The sequence below is a fragment of the Psittacula echo genome (assembly GCF_963264785.1).
Source record: "Psittacula echo genome assembly, chromosome: 10".
NCBI classification, from domain to species: domain Eukaryota; kingdom Metazoa; phylum Chordata; class Aves; order Psittaciformes; family Psittacidae; genus Psittacula; species Psittacula echo.
Window position 1 is genome coordinate 19,607,304 of NC_137741.1, and position 18,860 is coordinate 19,626,163.

General features: G+C 47.3%; 2 protein-coding genes across 8 annotated transcripts in view; both read right to left on the reverse strand.

Moving 5' to 3' along the window:
- Positions 1-4,172, reverse strand: part of CHSY1 (chondroitin sulfate synthase 1) — a gene marked incomplete at its 5' end in the record, with an annotated part of 73,631 nt that extends 69,459 nt beyond the window's left edge. Inside the window, one exon of the mRNA XM_080626672.1 lies at positions 3,904-4,172. Within this exon, the coding sequence (XP_080482798.1) occupies positions 3,904-4,172 (269 nt within the window). The remainder of the gene's footprint in view (positions 1-3,903) is intronic.
- Positions 4,173-5,622: 1,450 nt separating this feature from the next.
- SELENOS (selenoprotein S) lies at positions 5,623-18,776 on the reverse strand. 7 transcript variants are annotated; one of them, XR_013957724.1, is made up of 8 exons: positions 18,630-18,776; positions 18,370-18,504; positions 16,630-16,736; positions 15,778-15,867; positions 15,598-15,676; positions 13,570-13,641; positions 10,757-12,825; positions 5,623-6,861 (listed from the first exon to the last, which is right to left on the reverse strand). XR_013957724.1 is itself a non-coding variant. In XM_080626104.1 (7 exons), the coding sequence occupies exons 1-7, from the start codon at positions 18,760-18,762 to the stop codon at positions 12,767-12,769; spliced, it is 675 nt and encodes a 224-aa protein (XP_080482230.1). In that variant the 5' UTR covers positions 18,763-18,776; the 3' UTR covers positions 7,513-12,766. The 7 variants fall into 7 exon arrangements, 4 of the variants coding, with proteins under 4 accessions (XP_080482230.1, XP_080482231.1, XP_080482233.1 ...); XR_013957725.1 differs by lacking the exon at positions 5,623-6,861 and having other exon boundaries at positions 7,513-10,986; positions 11,490-12,825; XM_080626104.1 differs by lacking the exon at positions 5,623-6,861 and having other exon boundaries at positions 7,513-12,825.
- Between the last annotated feature and the right edge of the window lie 84 nt (positions 18,777-18,860).

Genomic DNA, 18,860 nt, shown 5'->3' on the forward strand with positions numbered 1-18,860 from the left:
GACCATACGGTTATTTTGGGGTATGGAACTGACTTGGATTCTCCTTATCCTCCATGTATCAGTGCCCATTGCTCTCAATGTATGTTTCATACAAATTCCTGCAAATTTTAGGTAACTGCTCGGAAAGCCCAAGTATGTCATACTGCTGTTAGAGGATACAAGAGCAGGACACATGGAGTGCTCACTATTGCAATACTGCAGTATGTTAAGCAAAACATAAATTGTGCTGTCACGATGTTCAAAGTCACTTCAGATGACCTCCTCCCCAAGAGGCAAGGGTGCCCGTTCTACAATCCATCACACTACCTCATTAGCAACCAGAAACGACCAAAACCAAATAGCACCCAACAACCTCAACCTTTACATTCAAGGCTCTGAATTCGAAACAAAGATAAAAATGTGGTTTGTATTACACTGCTGCAGCAGCTAGTGCAGGCTTAGACAAATAATACAAACTCCTTTAGACCCCAGATCCTTCTGGCTGCCTTTCACTGAGGCTTTTCCAAGCACTCAGGTATTTAGATTTCAGTGCTGTCTCTTTCCTATAAGCGACCACAGAGTGGCAGGAGCCTCTCTGAGAGCATGCTTCTGCTGCAGGACTGGAACAGCTTAGAATGAGCCCTGGCATCACTCGTGGTTCTCCTGTGTGTGGCCTCTGGGCACTTCAAGGTGCCGTGGGGACTGTCCCAAACTGGGAAGTACTGCAGCTGTGTTCCTGCAGATACTGCAAGAGACCAACCTCGGACATCTCACCATGAATTGCATTCACACTAGTGCCCTGCCACATTTTCCAGGATATGTAGTTGCTACACACAAGATAGATTTGATAGATGGATAGACAGACAGACAGACAGAGGGTTAACTGCTTGATATAGTTCCCAAGACAGCAGACTTAAATCTTCTAGGAGACTGCTTATTCCCATCCTTTCCTTCCTTTTAGCTCTTTAAGGACAACTCCCCTCAACTACAAAACCATTAGCATATATTGCTGCACTTTCCTTGAACCCCAGCCATAAATTAACTCCTGCCTGCCTGCTTCTTTTCCCAACTATTTCTTGTCTTTTGATGTGACACTGCAGTTTCTGCTGCTGCACTTCCCTGGCCTCCTGGAAGGGAAGCTCTGCTAACCTGGCTGTCAGATGCAATCACTGCTAAAGCTGCAAATCTGTCCTCTGAAAACCTGTAGCAGATCTGAAGCTCATTCTCTGCCTCGCAGACTACAAAAGCACGACTGTTCAAAGAGCTGGCGTCTCCTGAATATCCAGCAGGCCCGTTTTGCCTTGCAGTGGTCATTTTGCTCATGATTGATGTTCAGGAAGTGGATTGCTTCCCCTCTTGTTAGACCCTATCTGGATTCACAGCAGCAAGGATCAGCAAATGCTTTCCGCTCTGGTCCCTTTTAGCTGTGTCTGTAAATGGCCTTTGAGCCACAGCAATTTGGAGGTATTCAGCCTCTGAATCCCTAATTCCTTTCAGCGCTCTGGCCACTGCCGTATCAAGGCTCTGCACACGCTGCCACCCCGGGAATGCCTTGCTAGCAGCTTCCCATTTCCCTGGCTGTGCCAGCGATTCAGCTCACCAGGATGCTTTGTCAATGTAGTAATCCCAGCAATTGTCTGCTTGAGTACTTCATGGCAATCAAAAGCCATTTAAGATTTCAGGTTTGTCTTCCTCTTCCCCCCTCCTCACCTTCCCCCAAAGATGTCTTCCTGTCACCAGGACATTAGCTCCTTTCTTTTACTACAGGAGGAGGTGAGAAAAATGCATTTAGCCCTACCGCAGAGTTAAGAGGTCTATTTATTCATCCCTTCCAAGAGCAGACATCATCTCTAGAGGTTAAACCAAAATAGCAGTGCAGTAAAAAGCAACCTCAGGTCTCCTTCTGAGGGCTGAAGGAGTCCTATTCCATTAGCTGGATTTGTTAAATTGCATCTTTAGCTATTTCTTGTGTGTGAGCAGATGTTGCAGATCTGGTTCTGTAAACCCATCGCTCTCACAGCACGGCACTGCTCAGCAAGCACAGCAAAGCCAGGGATGAGAATCCTTCCCATGCCAGCAAAGTTAAATGCTCCACAACTAACCCCCATCTCTGGACAACATTGTGATAAACTTCCCTTTCTTGAATGCATCACACAAAATCTGACAGATGATGGATCTGATCTGATAGACAAACTATTCTGCCATAAAACCTGTTACGTGATGTACAACTCCAGCCTTTCCTTCATGGAAACGTAAATTACACAGCTCATGACATTTGCAATCCAAAATGCGCCATCCCACACAGTGAAGAATACATAACCCTGAAGAAACAGATTCTTTCACCCGTTTTAAAGCTTCAATCACGCACCCTCTGCAAGTTAATTACAGGTCTGCTGCTGAAAGAAGGAATTAAGTTTCCATTAAAACCCTCGTTGGTGAACAATATGCTTCAGATTGCCCAAATTAAGCAATTTTACTGTATTTGATGCTGATATAAAGAGAGCTACCCCTTTCCGAAACCAGAGCTGGGCAGGGAGAGGAGGAGACGGTCCATGAGACATGGCTTTGCCATCCTGTTCTTGACCTGGCCAACATGGCCAAGCACTTTTCAACCTGGGCAGGCAGGAGACAGAGAAGGGTTTGTCCTAGTGCGTGTCTAAAGGGGATGTTTTATCAGACAAAGATTCTCCGCAGAGCTCCTGGCCGCCCCCCTGCCAGCGGCGACCGTGCAGCTCCCGATCCAAGCCGGGCTATACCGGAGCTGATATCTTAGCTCTTAACTCTTTCAGCTTTCCCAAGCGTGCTTCCTGCACAGCCGCCCAGCACTGCCCGCTGGCTCCAGCCCCAGAGCAATGTGCGAATCTCAGCAGAGAGGAGAGTTTCCCCAAAGCCACAGACACGTCTCTCACACAACACATGACTATTCTGATGGCCAGAAGTCCCGTTAGCACGCAGCGCTCACGACCATCAACGGTTAGGGCTGGAGGCTACAGCAAGCGGCACACAGTGCGGAGCACAATGACAACAGGCTCAGGTAATGAACGCGCACCTCTGAGACCCTGGCTCCTGCACCAGCTTCACCAGCCCAAAGCCAGGAGCATTACACCCGCACTGACTTTCCCTATTGAAGCTGTCTCCCTACCTGGTCCAGCCTTAGCTAGAGCTGCGGTGAGCAGAGGTTGGTTTTACTCTTTGTTCCCAGATGCGCTTTCTAAGTCTCATTCTTAAACATACGCTCTCGCAGCGCACAGTGGTCCTTATCTCCCTATCCAGGGGGTTACAGCAGCCTCTAAACTTTATTATTACCATTATCGTTTATCATCAGGGTGACAGCTCTCTTCAGAAGCAGCACCCAAGGACTGCACCAGCATGGCATAGCCATGCCCAAGGTAGAAGCACCGAGGGAAGCTATACTCAACGGGAGGAAGGGGAGAACACCTCTTCTCCCTCAGTGACCGGCGGTAGGTGTTCCTCCCTGCGGTGAGGGTCATGACCACTGGGTCCATCTGCCGGGTACCGGCTCAACCAGACCGTGTGAGAGCCTCAACGCCACTCAACCGGACTCCGGTCCGCAGAGGGGAGCTCGGGGCACCTCTCCCCCCTCACATACACCGCGGCCCGGCCGCCCGGAGCTGCCCACACCGCGCCCGGGCTGGAGCCGGGAGAGCCGGCACCGATTCGCTTCGCTTCGCTCACACCTGCCCGGGGGAAGGGCGAGCGGGCTCTGGGCCGGAGGGGGGACCCCGGCCGCACGGGCATCATCCCATCCCGGCGGCTCTTACCTCAGCCGCTCCTCAGGGACAGCGGCCGAAAGCGGCCGAACCCGCCCGACCCCGAACCGAGCCCACCCGAGCCCCAAGCCGAACAGCCCCGATCGCCGCCGAAGGCAGCCGAGCGGAGCCGCATCCCCCCCATCCCGCTCACCGGTGCGCGGCCACGGCGCGGCTCCTCAGGTACTTCTGCGCCGTCATGACCCCCACGAAGAGGAAGCTCTGTGCCGGCGGGCCGGGGCGGCGCGGCGGGGCGGCGGCGGCGGCGGGCGGCGGGCGGCAGCCCTGCGGGCGGGCTCGGTGGGGCCGCGCCGCCGCCGCCAGCTCGGAGGCGCGGGGCAGGACGAGGCGCGAGGCGAGCACGAAGCCCAGCACCAGCCCCAGCAGGACGCTGAGCCAGGCGCGGCGGCCGCGGCCCGCCATGCCCGCCCCGCGCGGCTCCTCACAGCGCCGCCGCCCCGCGCTGCGCCGCCGCCGCCAGCCGCGACGAGTCGCCCAGCGCCGCCATGGGGGGAAGGGGCAGGGACGGGAAGCGGAGAGGAGGGGAAGGGAAGGGGGCGCCCGCCTCCCCGGCCCTGCCCCTCGGCACAGGCGCCGTGTGCGGCCCGCGCCGCGCTGCCCGTAGCCCCGCCCGGCAGCGGGGCCGAACCCGCCCCCCGGGTACCGCTCGGCCCCTCGGGTCCCGCCCGGGACAGGGGCTCCGGTGTGGGCTCGGACCCGGGGTGCGGAGCAGGGACAGCGAACCTCGGGATGCGGCCGCAGCGCAGGGACCGGCGGCTTGGCCACGCACCGCACATGGGGACCGCAGGACCCGAGCATGGGTGCTCCAATCCTGGGACTAAGGCCCTGAGCACAACCCCAGGACAGGGACCCCAGCCCAGCACCCTGCACAGGAGCATCCCTTCGGGCCTGAATGAGAAGGCATTGGGGAGCTGGTACCTTGACCCAGAACAGCACTAGGTACCATGCCTGGTGGCAGAGGTCCATCACCCATCCCTGCAGAGACCCAGCACAGCTCATGTCGAGTGTGCACATCCAGTAACACACCATTCCCATCTCTGCACGGTTGGGTTCCTGCTGCCCAAGCCCCAGAGCTGCCCTGTCTCAGGCCATGGTGCCTCCAGAGCTGGAGGGAGGCATGGCAGCGAGGAGCAGCCCCCCAGCCCTGGTTTCACTTGGCGCTGATGGATTCATGCTGGTGGCAGGGAAGGGCAGAAGCACAGGCAGCTCTCCCATTTTCTCCCACCTTGCTAATTAAACCGACCAGAAACAGGTCAGTCTGCTTCCATTCAGAGGCTATAATGACTGCTTCAGCTGTACCAGGTGAAGGGTTGTTTCTTTGTCTGCCATAACTAACTTGGGTTTCATCTACAGAGTGCTTCAGCTTCAAATACTGCAGCCCCAAACCCTGGAGGGAAAACAAGCCCTCCAGTCGGTACAGAACAAACACATCCAGCACAGCTCACTGAGCTCGTGCTGTATCATTGTGGTTTCTTCCATTTCCTACCCATTTTTGCATCTCCAATGGCCATTCTTTCCCCGTTTAAAAGTTATTTATATTGTGGTGTCATCCACAACGAGCTGGGAAGAAGAAAGTTTAGGCATAAAAGCAGCCTGCTCTTGAGCAAGAACCATTGCACAAGCAGGCATTGTACTGAATACTGTAAATCAATGACTCAAAGAGCCATATATGACATTCCTACAACCCTTGTAGCAAGGAACCTTGTACCTTAGAACTAGCAGGTAATATCCCAATCTGCTCACCAAATTAACCCAATGAGTTTGGTAAAAATGCCTTTATTTTTGGCGTTTTATTGCTCTTGTGATGGTGCAATCCTCACACAGAGGTCAGCACGGATGAACAAGGGTGATGTCAGGAGCAATGAATAACACAAGGGAAGTGCCACCACAACTTGTGGCACTAAACAAAACCAAGATGTAATAGAAACTAGAGAAGAAATACAAGCGATTAACAGGAAAGAAGAGCAGGAGGTCTCCTGTTGTTGCCCACACTTGCTCTGACAAAGCCAGAGCTTTGCCTTTCTGGCACCTTCCTCTGGGAACAGGGAATGGGACCCATGATCCACCTCAGTTCTTCCCTAGTAAAATAATCCCAACCCACTATTTACACCAGGAAAACCTTTTCTGCTATACTGTCCTTTCCATCCCTTCCTTATGGGGAAATCCACCCCCAAACCACTACCAGAATTCCTTTCTACTTCCCAGGACTTCCAAAGCTTCACTACTATTTCTAACTACGGGTGCCCACATCCCTTTCTGCCAAGCTTGGGGTTATCCTCAGCCATTCTGCACACATGGATCTTTTATCCCACTTTTAAAAGCATCTTCAAAAGAGACCTCAAACTCTTCTTCACCCCTCCAAGCTCGATCATCAGGTCCTGAAATACTGAAGCTAAAACTAAGCGTAAGGGCACTCCTTTCCAAGGGAGGGAGATGTGGCAGGCTCGTGAGCAGGAACAGGATTGCTCTCAGCGTGCTCCAAATCAGCAGTAAAAATCTCCTGATTCAAGGGAAAGCCACTGTGGCCAATGAATTGCAGGAAGAGGCAGAGCTAGCATGGTTAAAAGGCAATAAAAGAGAGAAGGATTGGGGCTGAGGAGCTGTCAGTTGGCTTCTTCCCATGAAAAAAAGAAGTTAGTCATCAGAACTGAAAACTTTGCACGACTTCGCACACATGGAAACGATGAAGCGGAGCCGCACGCTCCTGTGTTAAGAGCTCCTCTGCCCGCGGCTCTCCTTTGGCACTTTCCCACCTCCCTGCACCTCCTTTATAGACCAGGGCCTCGCAGAGAGCACTCAAGGAATGGCAGGAGAAGGAAGAGGTGCTTTCTAGGAGTCAGGATTCAACCCGGAATTGAAGGCATGTTTAGAGTTCTCACTGCTGCCGGATGAGATCACCCCAGCTATACAGCTGAGACATCAAGCTGTAAAATGGGGTAGCACCCAGGAACATTGTGATCCACACACAACCTCCCTGAGCACATCAAAGTGCCTCGCTTCAGCCCATTCATTGTGCCAAACTCACGTTTCAAAGTGTTAGGTGGGCAAATGCCTCCTTCTCTATTCTCACATAGAGCAGCTGCTGTTTCCACTATAGGAAAAAAGGGGACAGAAACGGGAAGAGGATGGCTTAGTTCTTCCAGCTGAGTTATAACCTTGGCATTACCTGCCTAGAGTATGTCCTTAATCTGGTTGTCAGAGAAAGGTCATACTGCATAATCACATTTAAGTGCCTCCTCCTCTTAGTAAATAATTAACACTATGTACTGTGGCTATCATATACTAAAAGGCATGGTATTTTGTTCATATAACACTGTATGCAAGTATAAAAGCATTTTACACAGCATGGTTTCTTTTCTATGTAGGACTGCTTGAGGAAATATTCTGAGAGCTTATCTGAAGAGGATGCACATCGTATGTGCTCTGTCCCTGTGCTCCCATCCCAGTCACTCCGGTGAGATTAGCACCCAGACCAGCCAGCCAGAGCCCATTTGAGAGGCCCACACCGTTTAGATTCATAATCAGATTAACAACACAGTAATCCTATTTTTAAAAGATAAAAAAGCCAAGTCCTTGGAGCAGCTTTTTGAGCTGGTTTGTGTCCATACGGAATAGGTGTCATCCTTTTGGAACAAAGAAGCTTAAAACCAAAAGAAAAGAGTTTATTCCAAACAGGAGACTCTACATTATAGAGAATGGATATATCCTGCATTTTAACAGCTTCTCTTTCCCATCAGTTTTGCTTTCCACTTTGTCCATGGTGATGAGCCCACTCTAACACAGGATGTGCCTTCTACAATAGACGTTCTTTAGCACCTTTTAAAGTAACAGTTACAGAAGTGAACTACTTCCCAAGTGCTCCAGAAGCTTTAATTATGAATGTTCCAGTACTTAACCTGATACTGTAAGAACTACCCAGGCACTGGAAAATGAGCATACTTCATACATTCAAGGTAACAGACTCACGGTGGAAAAAATCTAGCTGGGCAACCCGCAGCACTTCTCCCCGTCACAGTATTTCCAGCTCCGTTGCATTTTCCCAAATGATGCAGAAACTCCTTCCCTAGCTCCAGCATTTCTCCTCCCCAACCTCTTCTGGTCCTGCCACGGACCAGTCCCAACCTTTCCCCTCTGAATCGCTCAGACGAAGCCCGTTCAAGGGACAAAACCACCCTGAGCTGTCATCGTTTGCTTTTGCTGTAAAGCCAGGCCAACATTGCCATCCCTCGGCCCGGCCCCGCAGTGCAGGCCAGGCCCTGGCTCTCCTCTGCTCTTCCCAGCCAAGGAGCTCCGTTTAGGGCTTTGGAAGCAATGGAAAACCCTCCTGCTCCCCACACAGCTCCCGCTCCCTTCGGCTGGGAGGTGGTAGCAGCACGGCCATGGCGCATGAAAGGCCCTGGAGCTTTGTGTCACAGAGGGGAAGGTGATGTGTTTTTAACATGCTACCCCCACACCAGTGTCAAACAACACTGGAAGAGTCTAGAATGTGTATATAAAAAGCAAGTGTCAAGATGCAGCATAGCTAAGAACAGAACAGCTCATGGAGTGGCAATTCATAGAACCCCAGACTGGTTTGGGTTGGAAGGGACCTTAAAGCTCATCCATTTCCAACCCCCTGCCACGGGCAGGGACACCTTCCACTAGAGCAGCTTGCTCCAAGCCCCTGTGTCCAACGTGGCCTTGAACACTGCCAGGGATGGGGCAGCCACAGCTTCTCTGGGCACCCTGTGCCAGCGCCTCAGCACCCTCACAGGAAAGAACTTGTGCGTAAGAGCTCATCTCAATCTCTCCTCTGGCAGGTTAAAGCCATTCCCCTTGGCCTGTCCCTATAGCCCCTCTCCAGCTTTCTTGTCAGCCCCTGTAGGCACTGGAAGCTGCTGTATTACATTACCAAAGAAGCAGTCAGGCCAATTTACATTGAACATTACGCCCTCCAATATGTGAAGAAGTAAAGCTTTAAGAGCCAGCTTTGGGTCTGGTTCTTTTGAAAGCATGTTTTGTAGGCCAGCCCGACAGTAACTCCTCATTTTAATGCACACAACAGAGCACCAGAACTAGATTGAACAGCCAGGAAGTATTTCAGTATATCCATTTTCCTTCTGTTCTCTTTAAATAGAACTTTCTCAGTCCTTTTCATTGCCATCCCTATATTAATGTTACCCACTGCACGAGTTCTGAAGCTGAGCCTCATAAGCAGCACATAAAAAGAATCTTGATTAGTAAACTATGGTAGACACAGAAAGAGGAATTACGTCGTTAATTTATCAGTGGAGATCTTGCTTTGTGTTGGCAGTACTTTACATAACAGAAATCTGCAATGAAAACCTATGTTCACCACCAGAGCTGAGCTGAGGAGACCGATTTCACTGCAGCCATTGGTTGCTTTATAAAAACTGATGGAGGTTTTTGAAGTCGCTGGCTCCAGAGCTGGGAATATGGGCAGGGTGTGTGTCAGGCTTGTAACAGCTGGCTTGGAAGCTCACACAGAATCAGCTACAACAGTGCAACCGGGCCAGGACACCACCCAGCCAGCAGCAGTATGCTTTTCCTTTGTGGTTGCAGAGCTGTTCCAAAAGCTAAGCCTTCATTCCAAAAGGGGGGAAGAAAAGAAGGAACAAGTCATCAGCCCATCCAAGTCTAGACCAACTTTATATCCAGTTTCAGTGTTCTGTGATAGCGTGGACAGAAACACTCTGTGCCCCGCTCCTGGCTAACCCAATCCATCAAAAGGTGTCACTGTCTTAGCCTGTACAAGAGTAAAACTCATCCAAATGTGGATCTGATGCAGACGTGTGCTGATATGCAGCCAGGCTTGGGAAAGCACAACTGCCAGAGATGGGAACTGTTTTGCTGAGCACAGGAGGCATAAAGGATGATGTTAGCATGGTTTAAACGCAGCCATGAACTGTAGCACTGCTGGTATAGCATAGGAGAAACTCATGCTGGGTGCCACCCTCGTTCAGAATCAATCTGAATGCTTAATCTCTGCTTAGTCACCTCCTAGAGAGGGAAAAGACACAAAACCCAAGAGAAAAAGAACCCAATCTAAACACCTGCACTGAGCATCAGCCCAGTCTAAGAAGGAAAGCAGCCTGTCACAGAGCAGCTGCAGAGCACCCCAATTCCTGGAGTTTTGAGTCAAAATAGCACGGAACTGTTTAAAACACAGTAGTACTAACGTTTCACACCTGCATTCAGTCTCTTCAAGGCGACTTGCAGAAATGGAGCAATTAGCACTCTCATTCACACTTATCCCTGATTAACACTGGAGCTTTGATTAATCCTGGAGCACCTGGAACAGCTCTGCTGACACACGCCCCATTTGCCCTCACTCCTGACTCCATCTCCTGTTGTTGGTTATTAAAACTTTCCAGCATAAGAAACATATTCTTTTTACCACGACAAAGTATGCAAGAGCACTTGTAAAAGCTTTCCCTCGTTTCACAATGGTTTTGAAAGGCATGAATAAAGCCAAACAAATTTTACGAGAGTGACGTGGGGTTTTTGTTCAGTTTTCATTCCAGTGCTTAGTATCTCCTGATGAACAGTTAAGAGAACTCTGCATAAACCAGACCTTATCTGCAACTTAAAGAAGACAAAAAACTTTGTTCCTCCCATATATAAATCATCCAAAAGACGATGAAAAACACTTCTAGCAACTAATGTTTCAAGACTCTTTTGTGCCTCTGAACACTTGCTTCATTTAGGGCTTTTCAATACCCCAACTAGATTATTCTTCAGTGGCTAAGCAAAATTATATGGCAGATTAATAGCACTGCATTAACTCTAAGTTTGTTAGCTGGCTTCTTCCAGATAAAGATGTTTTCAGAACATCTGCATCACTAGAGTAAGAGGCTTTTTTTGTAACTGCTCTAAGTCTGTGTGTGTGGGGAATCTCCTGAAGGCTTTTTAATATGATCTTTTGTAATTCAAGTTCTTGGGAATTCATGGCAAAGTAGGAACAATGGACTCATCAAATAACTCACTTTCACCTCACGCCTTCTGCATGCTTCACTCTCAAGCTAGAAAGCAACAAGCAACCACCTCTCCATAGTTGTTTGTGGTCAAGGGAGAGCTTTCTATTCGAAGTCAGAAGAAAAACCCTTCCATCTGCTTGTGCAGGTTGGGAGCCAAAAGAGAAGCTTTACAAACTGAGGTTCTTCCTCCCACTCTGTTCAATGGCTTAGAAGTGTCTGATCAAGAAAAACTTAGGGACCTGAGGATTAAAATACAAAAATTAAGGGAGAGAGAAGGTTGAAGTTTCCAGAAATACATAAATCACTTCATTCTCACTGGATGTGTCTTCATAAATCTTAGAATTGGGCAAATATCCATATTCTCAGTCCCAGCCCAAAGCAAGTCTTGAGACACAGAGAAAGATTAGCATATGCTCAGTTCAGACCTGCTTATTTATTTCTTCAAATGTCTTTACTGAATTAAATCAACTCGTCCTCACCATTTTATCCACAGAAGGAATTCTGCTTAAGACAACAACCTCCCCCAGTTGTTTTGCTGCAGTCTGTTGCCTGTTTCACCAACACAAGGGGAAAATGTTCCCCAGAGGCATGAGTAAGATAACGACTTAGTCCTCTTTACTGATGGAGAACCTCAGATCTTGAAAACAGCCTTCCCCACCTCTATTTTGCCTTGTTAAAGATTAAAACCTGAAGTTACATACACCAGAGTATGTTACAACAATGGAAATTTCAGTTTACATACCAAAACACCCGGAAGTCAGGAAATGAAAACTAGTTTCTGTAGGAACATTAGCAGCCTTCTCACTTCATCTTCCACACACACCTGAACGCACACACTTCATGGCCCTAAGGCAAAATGTTCTTTGACTTTCTATTTCATTAGCTGGCAACTTTAAAATTCACTAGTAATGTATTACTTACATCTACAGTCAAGAGAAAATCACAGCTCACCTGACATACAGAGCAGTATCTGATATGTATAACCACCATATTCAAAGTTAGCACTTACACTGTCGGATGAACACAAATACTCCAAGCCTAAGTATTTATTTAGAAACAAGTGTTGAAGCAGCCCTAAGCTATGCTAATGAAACAGGTACATATTTTAATGCCTATATACAAGCTCAATAGCAGTAATCAGACACTGAGACACTTGTCATATGCTGCCAGGAACTATTTCATTCTGTATCAAAGCCAGCCTGGATTTTCGTTGCATTGTGTGTTTTGCATATCAAGGGGATGGGATGTTTGGGAAGCTCAATTACAATGGCCAGATCTAGCTTTATTTTCTCTCCAGTGCTGGCTAAGCACCAGAAGGATGAAGACCACACACACTCCGGATACTTACTCCTTATAGCCCCTCACTTGCAAGTTTGACACGTCTGCTACCCAGAGGCCCTCTCCAGCACAAACCACACTCAGCTTTTATGCTGCACAAGCTGGTAAGAGTCCACCTCAGCCTTTAGCTGGGGTGTTCAGGGGAGCCATGCAGCCAAGCTACCAGCTCCCACCCTGAGACACATTCAGAGCAGAAGGTAGTACAAAGTCAGTTCTTTACGTCCCCACAGTGTAACCCTGACACTGCACTGCTAAAGCTACAAGCAGCCTCGTGGCCCAAACCAACAGTTCTTGGCACAATCTGTGGCTTTCTTAGCTTTGAATACCTTGCAGTGTTTGAATATTTGTAGCCTGTGAAGAAACCTGCTCTGTTTAAGCAAGGCCTTTGTTACATGCTTTCTTGATTTAGATTCAAATACAGCTGGAGTGCTTAACAACCAGTAATGCAATTGATCCAACTACAGAATCACTTATTGGAGGTAGGGAAGAAAATGAGGAGTTTCACTTTTTAAACTTGGGAAAGCTTGAATTGTACTTAACCTGAAGCTGACTATTCTAAAATCATGATCTGAAACACAGAACACCCAAATAAAACAAATCAGTTTTAAGACAAAAAGAACAGCTGAAAAAATACCTTTTGTTTATGGAGGTAGTCAAATGAAAATCCTTTCATTTGATCTCTCATCTTCCTTTACGCACATTTATTGCACTAGAACATGTGCCTCCTATATAAAAAGATGCTGCAGAAACCCACAAGATTGTAAATACTAGAGTTATGATTTGTTTGCAATTATATTTAATATTAATAGTGTTTTGTTTTTACAAAGCAGTTGAAATAAAATAATAAAAAAAAAAAGGGTAGCAAGAATCCCCCATCTGCTGTCTACCATCAGTAATCCTCACTGGTTTGTGTACCATTTATAAGGAAAACATCATTGAAAGCAGCCTGTCACAGAGACTCTTCTGCAGTAAATAACAGGCGTTTGGTGCTAGTGTGTGGAGTTTGTCACTTCATGTTTTGCCTCAAAGTCCCTCCACCTAAAATCTAAGGTATCTGCCAATGATAACATCCTTCTCCTCTAAAGTATCTTCTAGTGAAACAGAGCAGATCTGGTAACATGTTTGAGGGTGGCAAATATCCTCATTTCATGGAGTGTAGATAATTACATTTGCCTGAGGCCAGACTTTTGGATTGGCAGCCACAGAACCCAGCTCTCAACTCAGGCAATGCAGACAACACTTCCTCTCTACAGGGAAAACTATTTCTTTCTTCATTCTCTCTAAGAGGATCAGGTATTTTTCTTGTGTGGTATCACCTTCTGCACTATTATTTGGAAATGATGTAAATCTGTTTTGATGTTAACACCTGCACTAGACCCAGTCCCAAAGGAGTCACTGTGACAAGCAAACTGTAGGCAGTTAGACAGTGGATAAGATCAAGCCTGCTAGTGACATGAGACACTAGGGAGGTTAGCCTCATCCACCTGCTGATGGGCCTCGCCGGCCTGGTCTCCAGGAACAAGTTCCACCTCCTTCTCCAGACAGGGGGTTATAGCCTAGAAATAGAGGAGAAATCCATTGGATTAATATTCATCCTCAATAGGCCTACACCAACATACAAGGAACATCAAAAATAAACTTCACATTTATTTGCGCCTTGTTTATACTTAACTACATAGGCAGCATTTTAAGGAAAATGAAAACGGGCTTGAGATGGTTTATTTTTGTAGTGCTGTCAGTAAAAGCCATTGCAAAACACCTGTGTTTTCATTTGATCAATTTGGATTAAATTAAATTGAAATTAATTACCATTTAATTTCTCTAAGCCTGCACTAAGCTTTAGAGCTGCTCAGCAGAATAAACAGAGCAGTAACTCCTACAGTGAACTCTGTAAGAGTGCATCTGTTCTCCAAGAGCCCTAGTAGTTAAGGACTTAAAAGAATCTTTTATTCCAGTCCTGCAAGGAATACTCTGAAGGTCAAAAGGTAAATCCAGTCATTACTACTGTATGATTTTTACCAAGGATTTGAAAAGGGAAGTATATGCAGGAAAACAAACGTATTTTAGTTGAGCATTCTAATGCCATAACTATAGGCAGCTTCATTTTATGAGTACATATTCAGAAAGATACGACTTGGCCAATGTCCTCAATTTGTTCTGAACCAGGCAAAGAAAAAGACAACTGACAACCTAGTAGTGTTCCTAACCAAGCAGGTTTCAAAGCGACCTGTGCACTGAAACTTCAAGCATCACCTCCCTCTTTGAAGTTTTTCTCATACTAGCCAAGTTCTGCTTTCTACCTTAATTCAGCAGCTGAGCAGTGCAGGTGGTTCTCTCATGTCATGCTGACCTACCTCATGAGAAGATCAGAGACCTCTAATTCTATCATCTGTTATTTAAGCAGATTTAGGATGAAACTAAGACAGGGAGCAGCTGGAAACATGCCTCAACCCAGCTGCCCTGATCTTGGTTCTTCACGCAGCCATTACAGGCACTTCTCATCCCCCACAGTGCTAAATATCCCATGCAAGAGCTGTAAAAGACATTTGACAGTATCAGACATTAGACTTGAGCTCATATTAACATAAGATGGATCAACTGATCAGTTCATCCAGATTTTGTCATCAGCTGTCAGTAAAAATATTCAAAGCAGAAATTTCAGCACTGCACAATTATTGAGGTTTAATATCTTTAATCAAGAATCTTCAGGTTTCATACATTTAATTGAGTGACCTACTCAGTGCTGCACCCAAAATGGGTTTCCCTTTTCAGTCTGATACTATTGAGGCTTATTTAGATGATCCTCCCCCCAACTATGGAAAATCATCATTAAAATATTACACCCAAACTAGCACTTGCAGGTACGGCACAGGCTGAGAGGAGACAAAGGAGATCAGCTGCACGGCCAACTAGCAGTGATCCTAGTGTGGGCCATGGAAAGCAGTTCACCAATCAAGATGATTTCAGCAGTTGACTGTGAGTGTAATAATAAGATCCTCTGGTGGTTTGTGAGAGTTGGTAAAAGTTTATACATCTGCAGGATTTCAGATGTATTCATAGATTCAATAGATCATTACTATGATACCTGATAAAAAAAGGTCACATTTTGTATAATACAGTCTTTCCTCTTCCAAAATCTACATAATACAAAATACCCTCTTCCTACATCCAGTCAGTAATACAGGTGGCTGAAAGACAGATCAGATAGTCAATTATCTGACTTTTACAATAATGGGGAAGGGATCCCAGAATTATTGTAAGAATCTCTAATTCTGAGCGACAAAAATCTCAGTAAATTGTGGCAGAAGCATTTACAAGCAAACTGAAACGCTGTTTTCCAGGGGAAAAGCACCACAGAAACTTCCTGCTAGGTTTTGCACTGTTTAAAGTCCTCATCTGCAAGGCACATTGTTTCCTCCTTGAAGAAGAAAAAAAATATGTATGATGACTATGTCAGCAGCTGGAGAATGCTCTGTTTCAAGCTCACCGTGTCTTAAGGGTTTCACACTTACCACCTTCTCGCAAGGGCCTTTTGGTTGGCTTAGATCTCGGGACTGCTGATGAGGTGGAGGCACCAGATTCTACTTCTTGCTGTTCACGAAAGCAAAAAGTTACTTGGAATTTAATCACTGCGAGTATCAGCTCATCTAATCACATAAACATACTTGTAACCTGATTAACATAGTTGTTACCTGATTCAGTTTCAGGTTTCCTTTATAGCTTTTTCCTTCTTGCATGCTTTCCCACATCGCTATCTTCTGCCTTCGCTTCTCTTCTTCAAGCTAAGGAACAAATCCAGGATATGCAAGACTAAGATTTCAGAACTAATGGAATCACCAGTGCTACAGAAACAGCTACAACAAAACCCAAGGGCTGGGACTAATCAGCAACGTTATAGCTATGCTGATTCACATCTGCTTCTCTATGCTACCCCAAATAGCAATACGCTATTCCTCATTTTCTCAAGCTGAAATTCCAACCATTAAATTACAGCAGTGATAACCTACGTTTCTAAGAACTTCTATTTGCCATTAGGAACAGAAAAAGCATGTCTGCAGCAGTACAGTTAACCTAAACACCAGTAAATCCCTCCAGACATTTTCTGTGCCTTGTACTAAGTTCCTGTAATCACAGATTTGCCTGTTAAAAAATAAAGAACAGGCCCACAGTGTCCCACAGACACAATTACTTGCAGTGAAGCAAGTGCCATAGAGGTTAATTACTTCAGGAAGGAGCAAAGTACTACATGTATCAATCATTGTAATTAACAAAGAGCATCAAGACATCAGGTCAGCACAGCATACAGGGATGTGCCTGTGGAGGTGATACCATCCTGGTACCTACTGCCTGTTGCCGCTCTGTGGATCAAACTGTATCAAAAGTGTTCCAGGTAAAGAAGGGGGTAAAAACCCAGCACCCCCATTCCAGCAGAGAGTGAGTCTCCTATTATTCTGGTACCTAGTGTGGAATAAACCTTCCTATAGTAGCAGCAAAGCCCTTGATGGCAAATTTATGAATTAAAGAAAGAAACACCCTCCTGTTACCTGTCTTTGTCTTTCTTTGTATCTTTCTGCTTGTGCGTTCAACTCCTCCTGCATCCTAAGGCGAGCTGCTGCCAGAGCTTCCTGCCTTCTCACCACCATGTCAGGCTCTAGGAGATTGGGAAAGAGTTTGCAAAGCTATTCAATATAAATGGTAGATGTTCTTCTCAAGGATTTGTACTAAGGAAAGGTTCACATCTCTCCCTGCAGCTGGTAGCAGAAAATCACAGCTCAAGTTCAGTTTCCAGCTGATCTTTGATAGTAATTTATGTGCTGATTTAAACTGCATTACATTTTAATATTTTAGAGCAATTACTTTAATGGGATTTGAATGACTAAGGGCACCTATGTTAACAACCCCATGAAAAACTAAAATTCACACTTCTGGGATACTTGCTTCTATTTCTGAAGGATTTGTTTGAGACAGCTTGAGCAATAGCACCCAAGCTTTGCAGGGATTCCGTTTTTACCCAGAGAACTTCTTTTACGCAGAAGCATGGGGCAACCTGCCCACATCCACTCCTCCTCCTCCTGCCAACTGGTCCAGCTTGTCCCATTACAGCAGCGAAGCAGTGGCAGGTTTAACACGCTCCATCAGCAGAGGAATTACTTACAAATAGCACACATATCTCAAGAGAAAACTGGCAGTCTCACAAAACCTACACTGAGTCACCACTTCCCTTCAGTGGCCTTTAGAAGTCCACATTTGTTTGTCTCTTCATGTGTTTGCTACCATCCGGTGATGCACACGTGAAAGAAATGTCAGTACTTTCAGTAATTTCACAGGCAGCTTAGGCAATTAAATGAAGATTTAACTGGCATTATGAAAGAGCACCAGGAGGATAAGGGCACGTGAGTACTATTTTCTGGGCCCATGTACTGCCACGCCAACAAGCCAAAGGAACTGGTATGAAGCACTTATTGTTTGGCTGATCCCTAAGTACAGCCTGTGCTTTACAGCAGCAAGTCTCAAAATAAGGCAGGATCATGACTGTGTAAGATTTACAGCCCGTGCCACCCTTGGGAAGATAACACGGGTGAGAGGCAGTTACACCCCAAATGTACACAGTCCTGCTGGAGCAGGAATTGTGAAGGAATAAGTGAAAGGAGAGAGATCATAGAATCATGGAATGGTTTGGGCTGGAAGGGACCTTAAAGCTCATCCAGTTCCAACCTCCTGCCACAGGCAGGGACACCTTCCACTAGAGCAGCTTGCTCCAAGCCCCTGTGTCCAACCTGGCCTTGAACACTGCCAGGGATGGGGCAGCCAAAACGGGTGATGAATTTTGATTAAAAAATTAGTATTAGTCAAAAGATTTCTCCCCCGGTATTCAGATTTGGATGTTTTGGTTTTGTTTGGCAAGACTATTATTTGGTAGCTGACAACAACTAATTTTAACCACCATTCCCTCATCTTCTGCACAATCGAAGACCAGCTAATCCCTTGTTCTGCTCCTTCACCCCCAACCACGTTCCTTTGGGACACAATCCTTCCCTGACAACCTTTGAAAAATACACTTCTTGGCCCAACCTCTGCCCAGGGATCAATTCAGTAACACAATCTCTATGTCTTTGTGGGCTTAAACTGTTATCCCGAGTATCGACCACCATTAAAACCTCTCCAAACTACATCTGTTAGTTATTAACTACATGCCGTGCGAACAGATCCAATCAGCTGCCATACACCCCACGGCGACTGCGGAGCAGGCCCCCACAGGAGGCCCCCGTATCGCCCCTACTCACCCATCGCTGCGTCAGCCGCTCCCGGCCGCCCGCTCCACTGGGCCGCCAGGCGCTGGGACAGCTTCTGGAAGAGGACATAGACGGCGACAGCGGCCAGGAGGATGTACCAGCCATAGCGGGACAGCAGGGAGCCGGCTGTGAGGGAACAGGCCGCAGGTGAGCGCAGGCCGCGGGGGAAGGAGCCCACCCAGCCCGGAGGAGAAAAGCAGCAGGCCGCCCCGGCGGGACCCGCTGCGCTCCCCTCGCCCCCCGGCCCTCACCCGTGTGCTGCAGGAACTCGATCCCCTCCAGCCCCAGCGCGCCGGGGCCGCCGCCGGCATCTCCCGCATCCATCGCCAACCACCTCCGTCGCCGTCGCCTCACGTCCGGGAGCCGCCCCGCCCGCCCACCCATCACCGCCCTCCTCGTCCTCCGCCACGTCGGGGCTGGAGAACCAACCACGAAGCGACGCTTCCCCTCGTGGACCAATGGGAAGGAGACTAAGGGTGAAA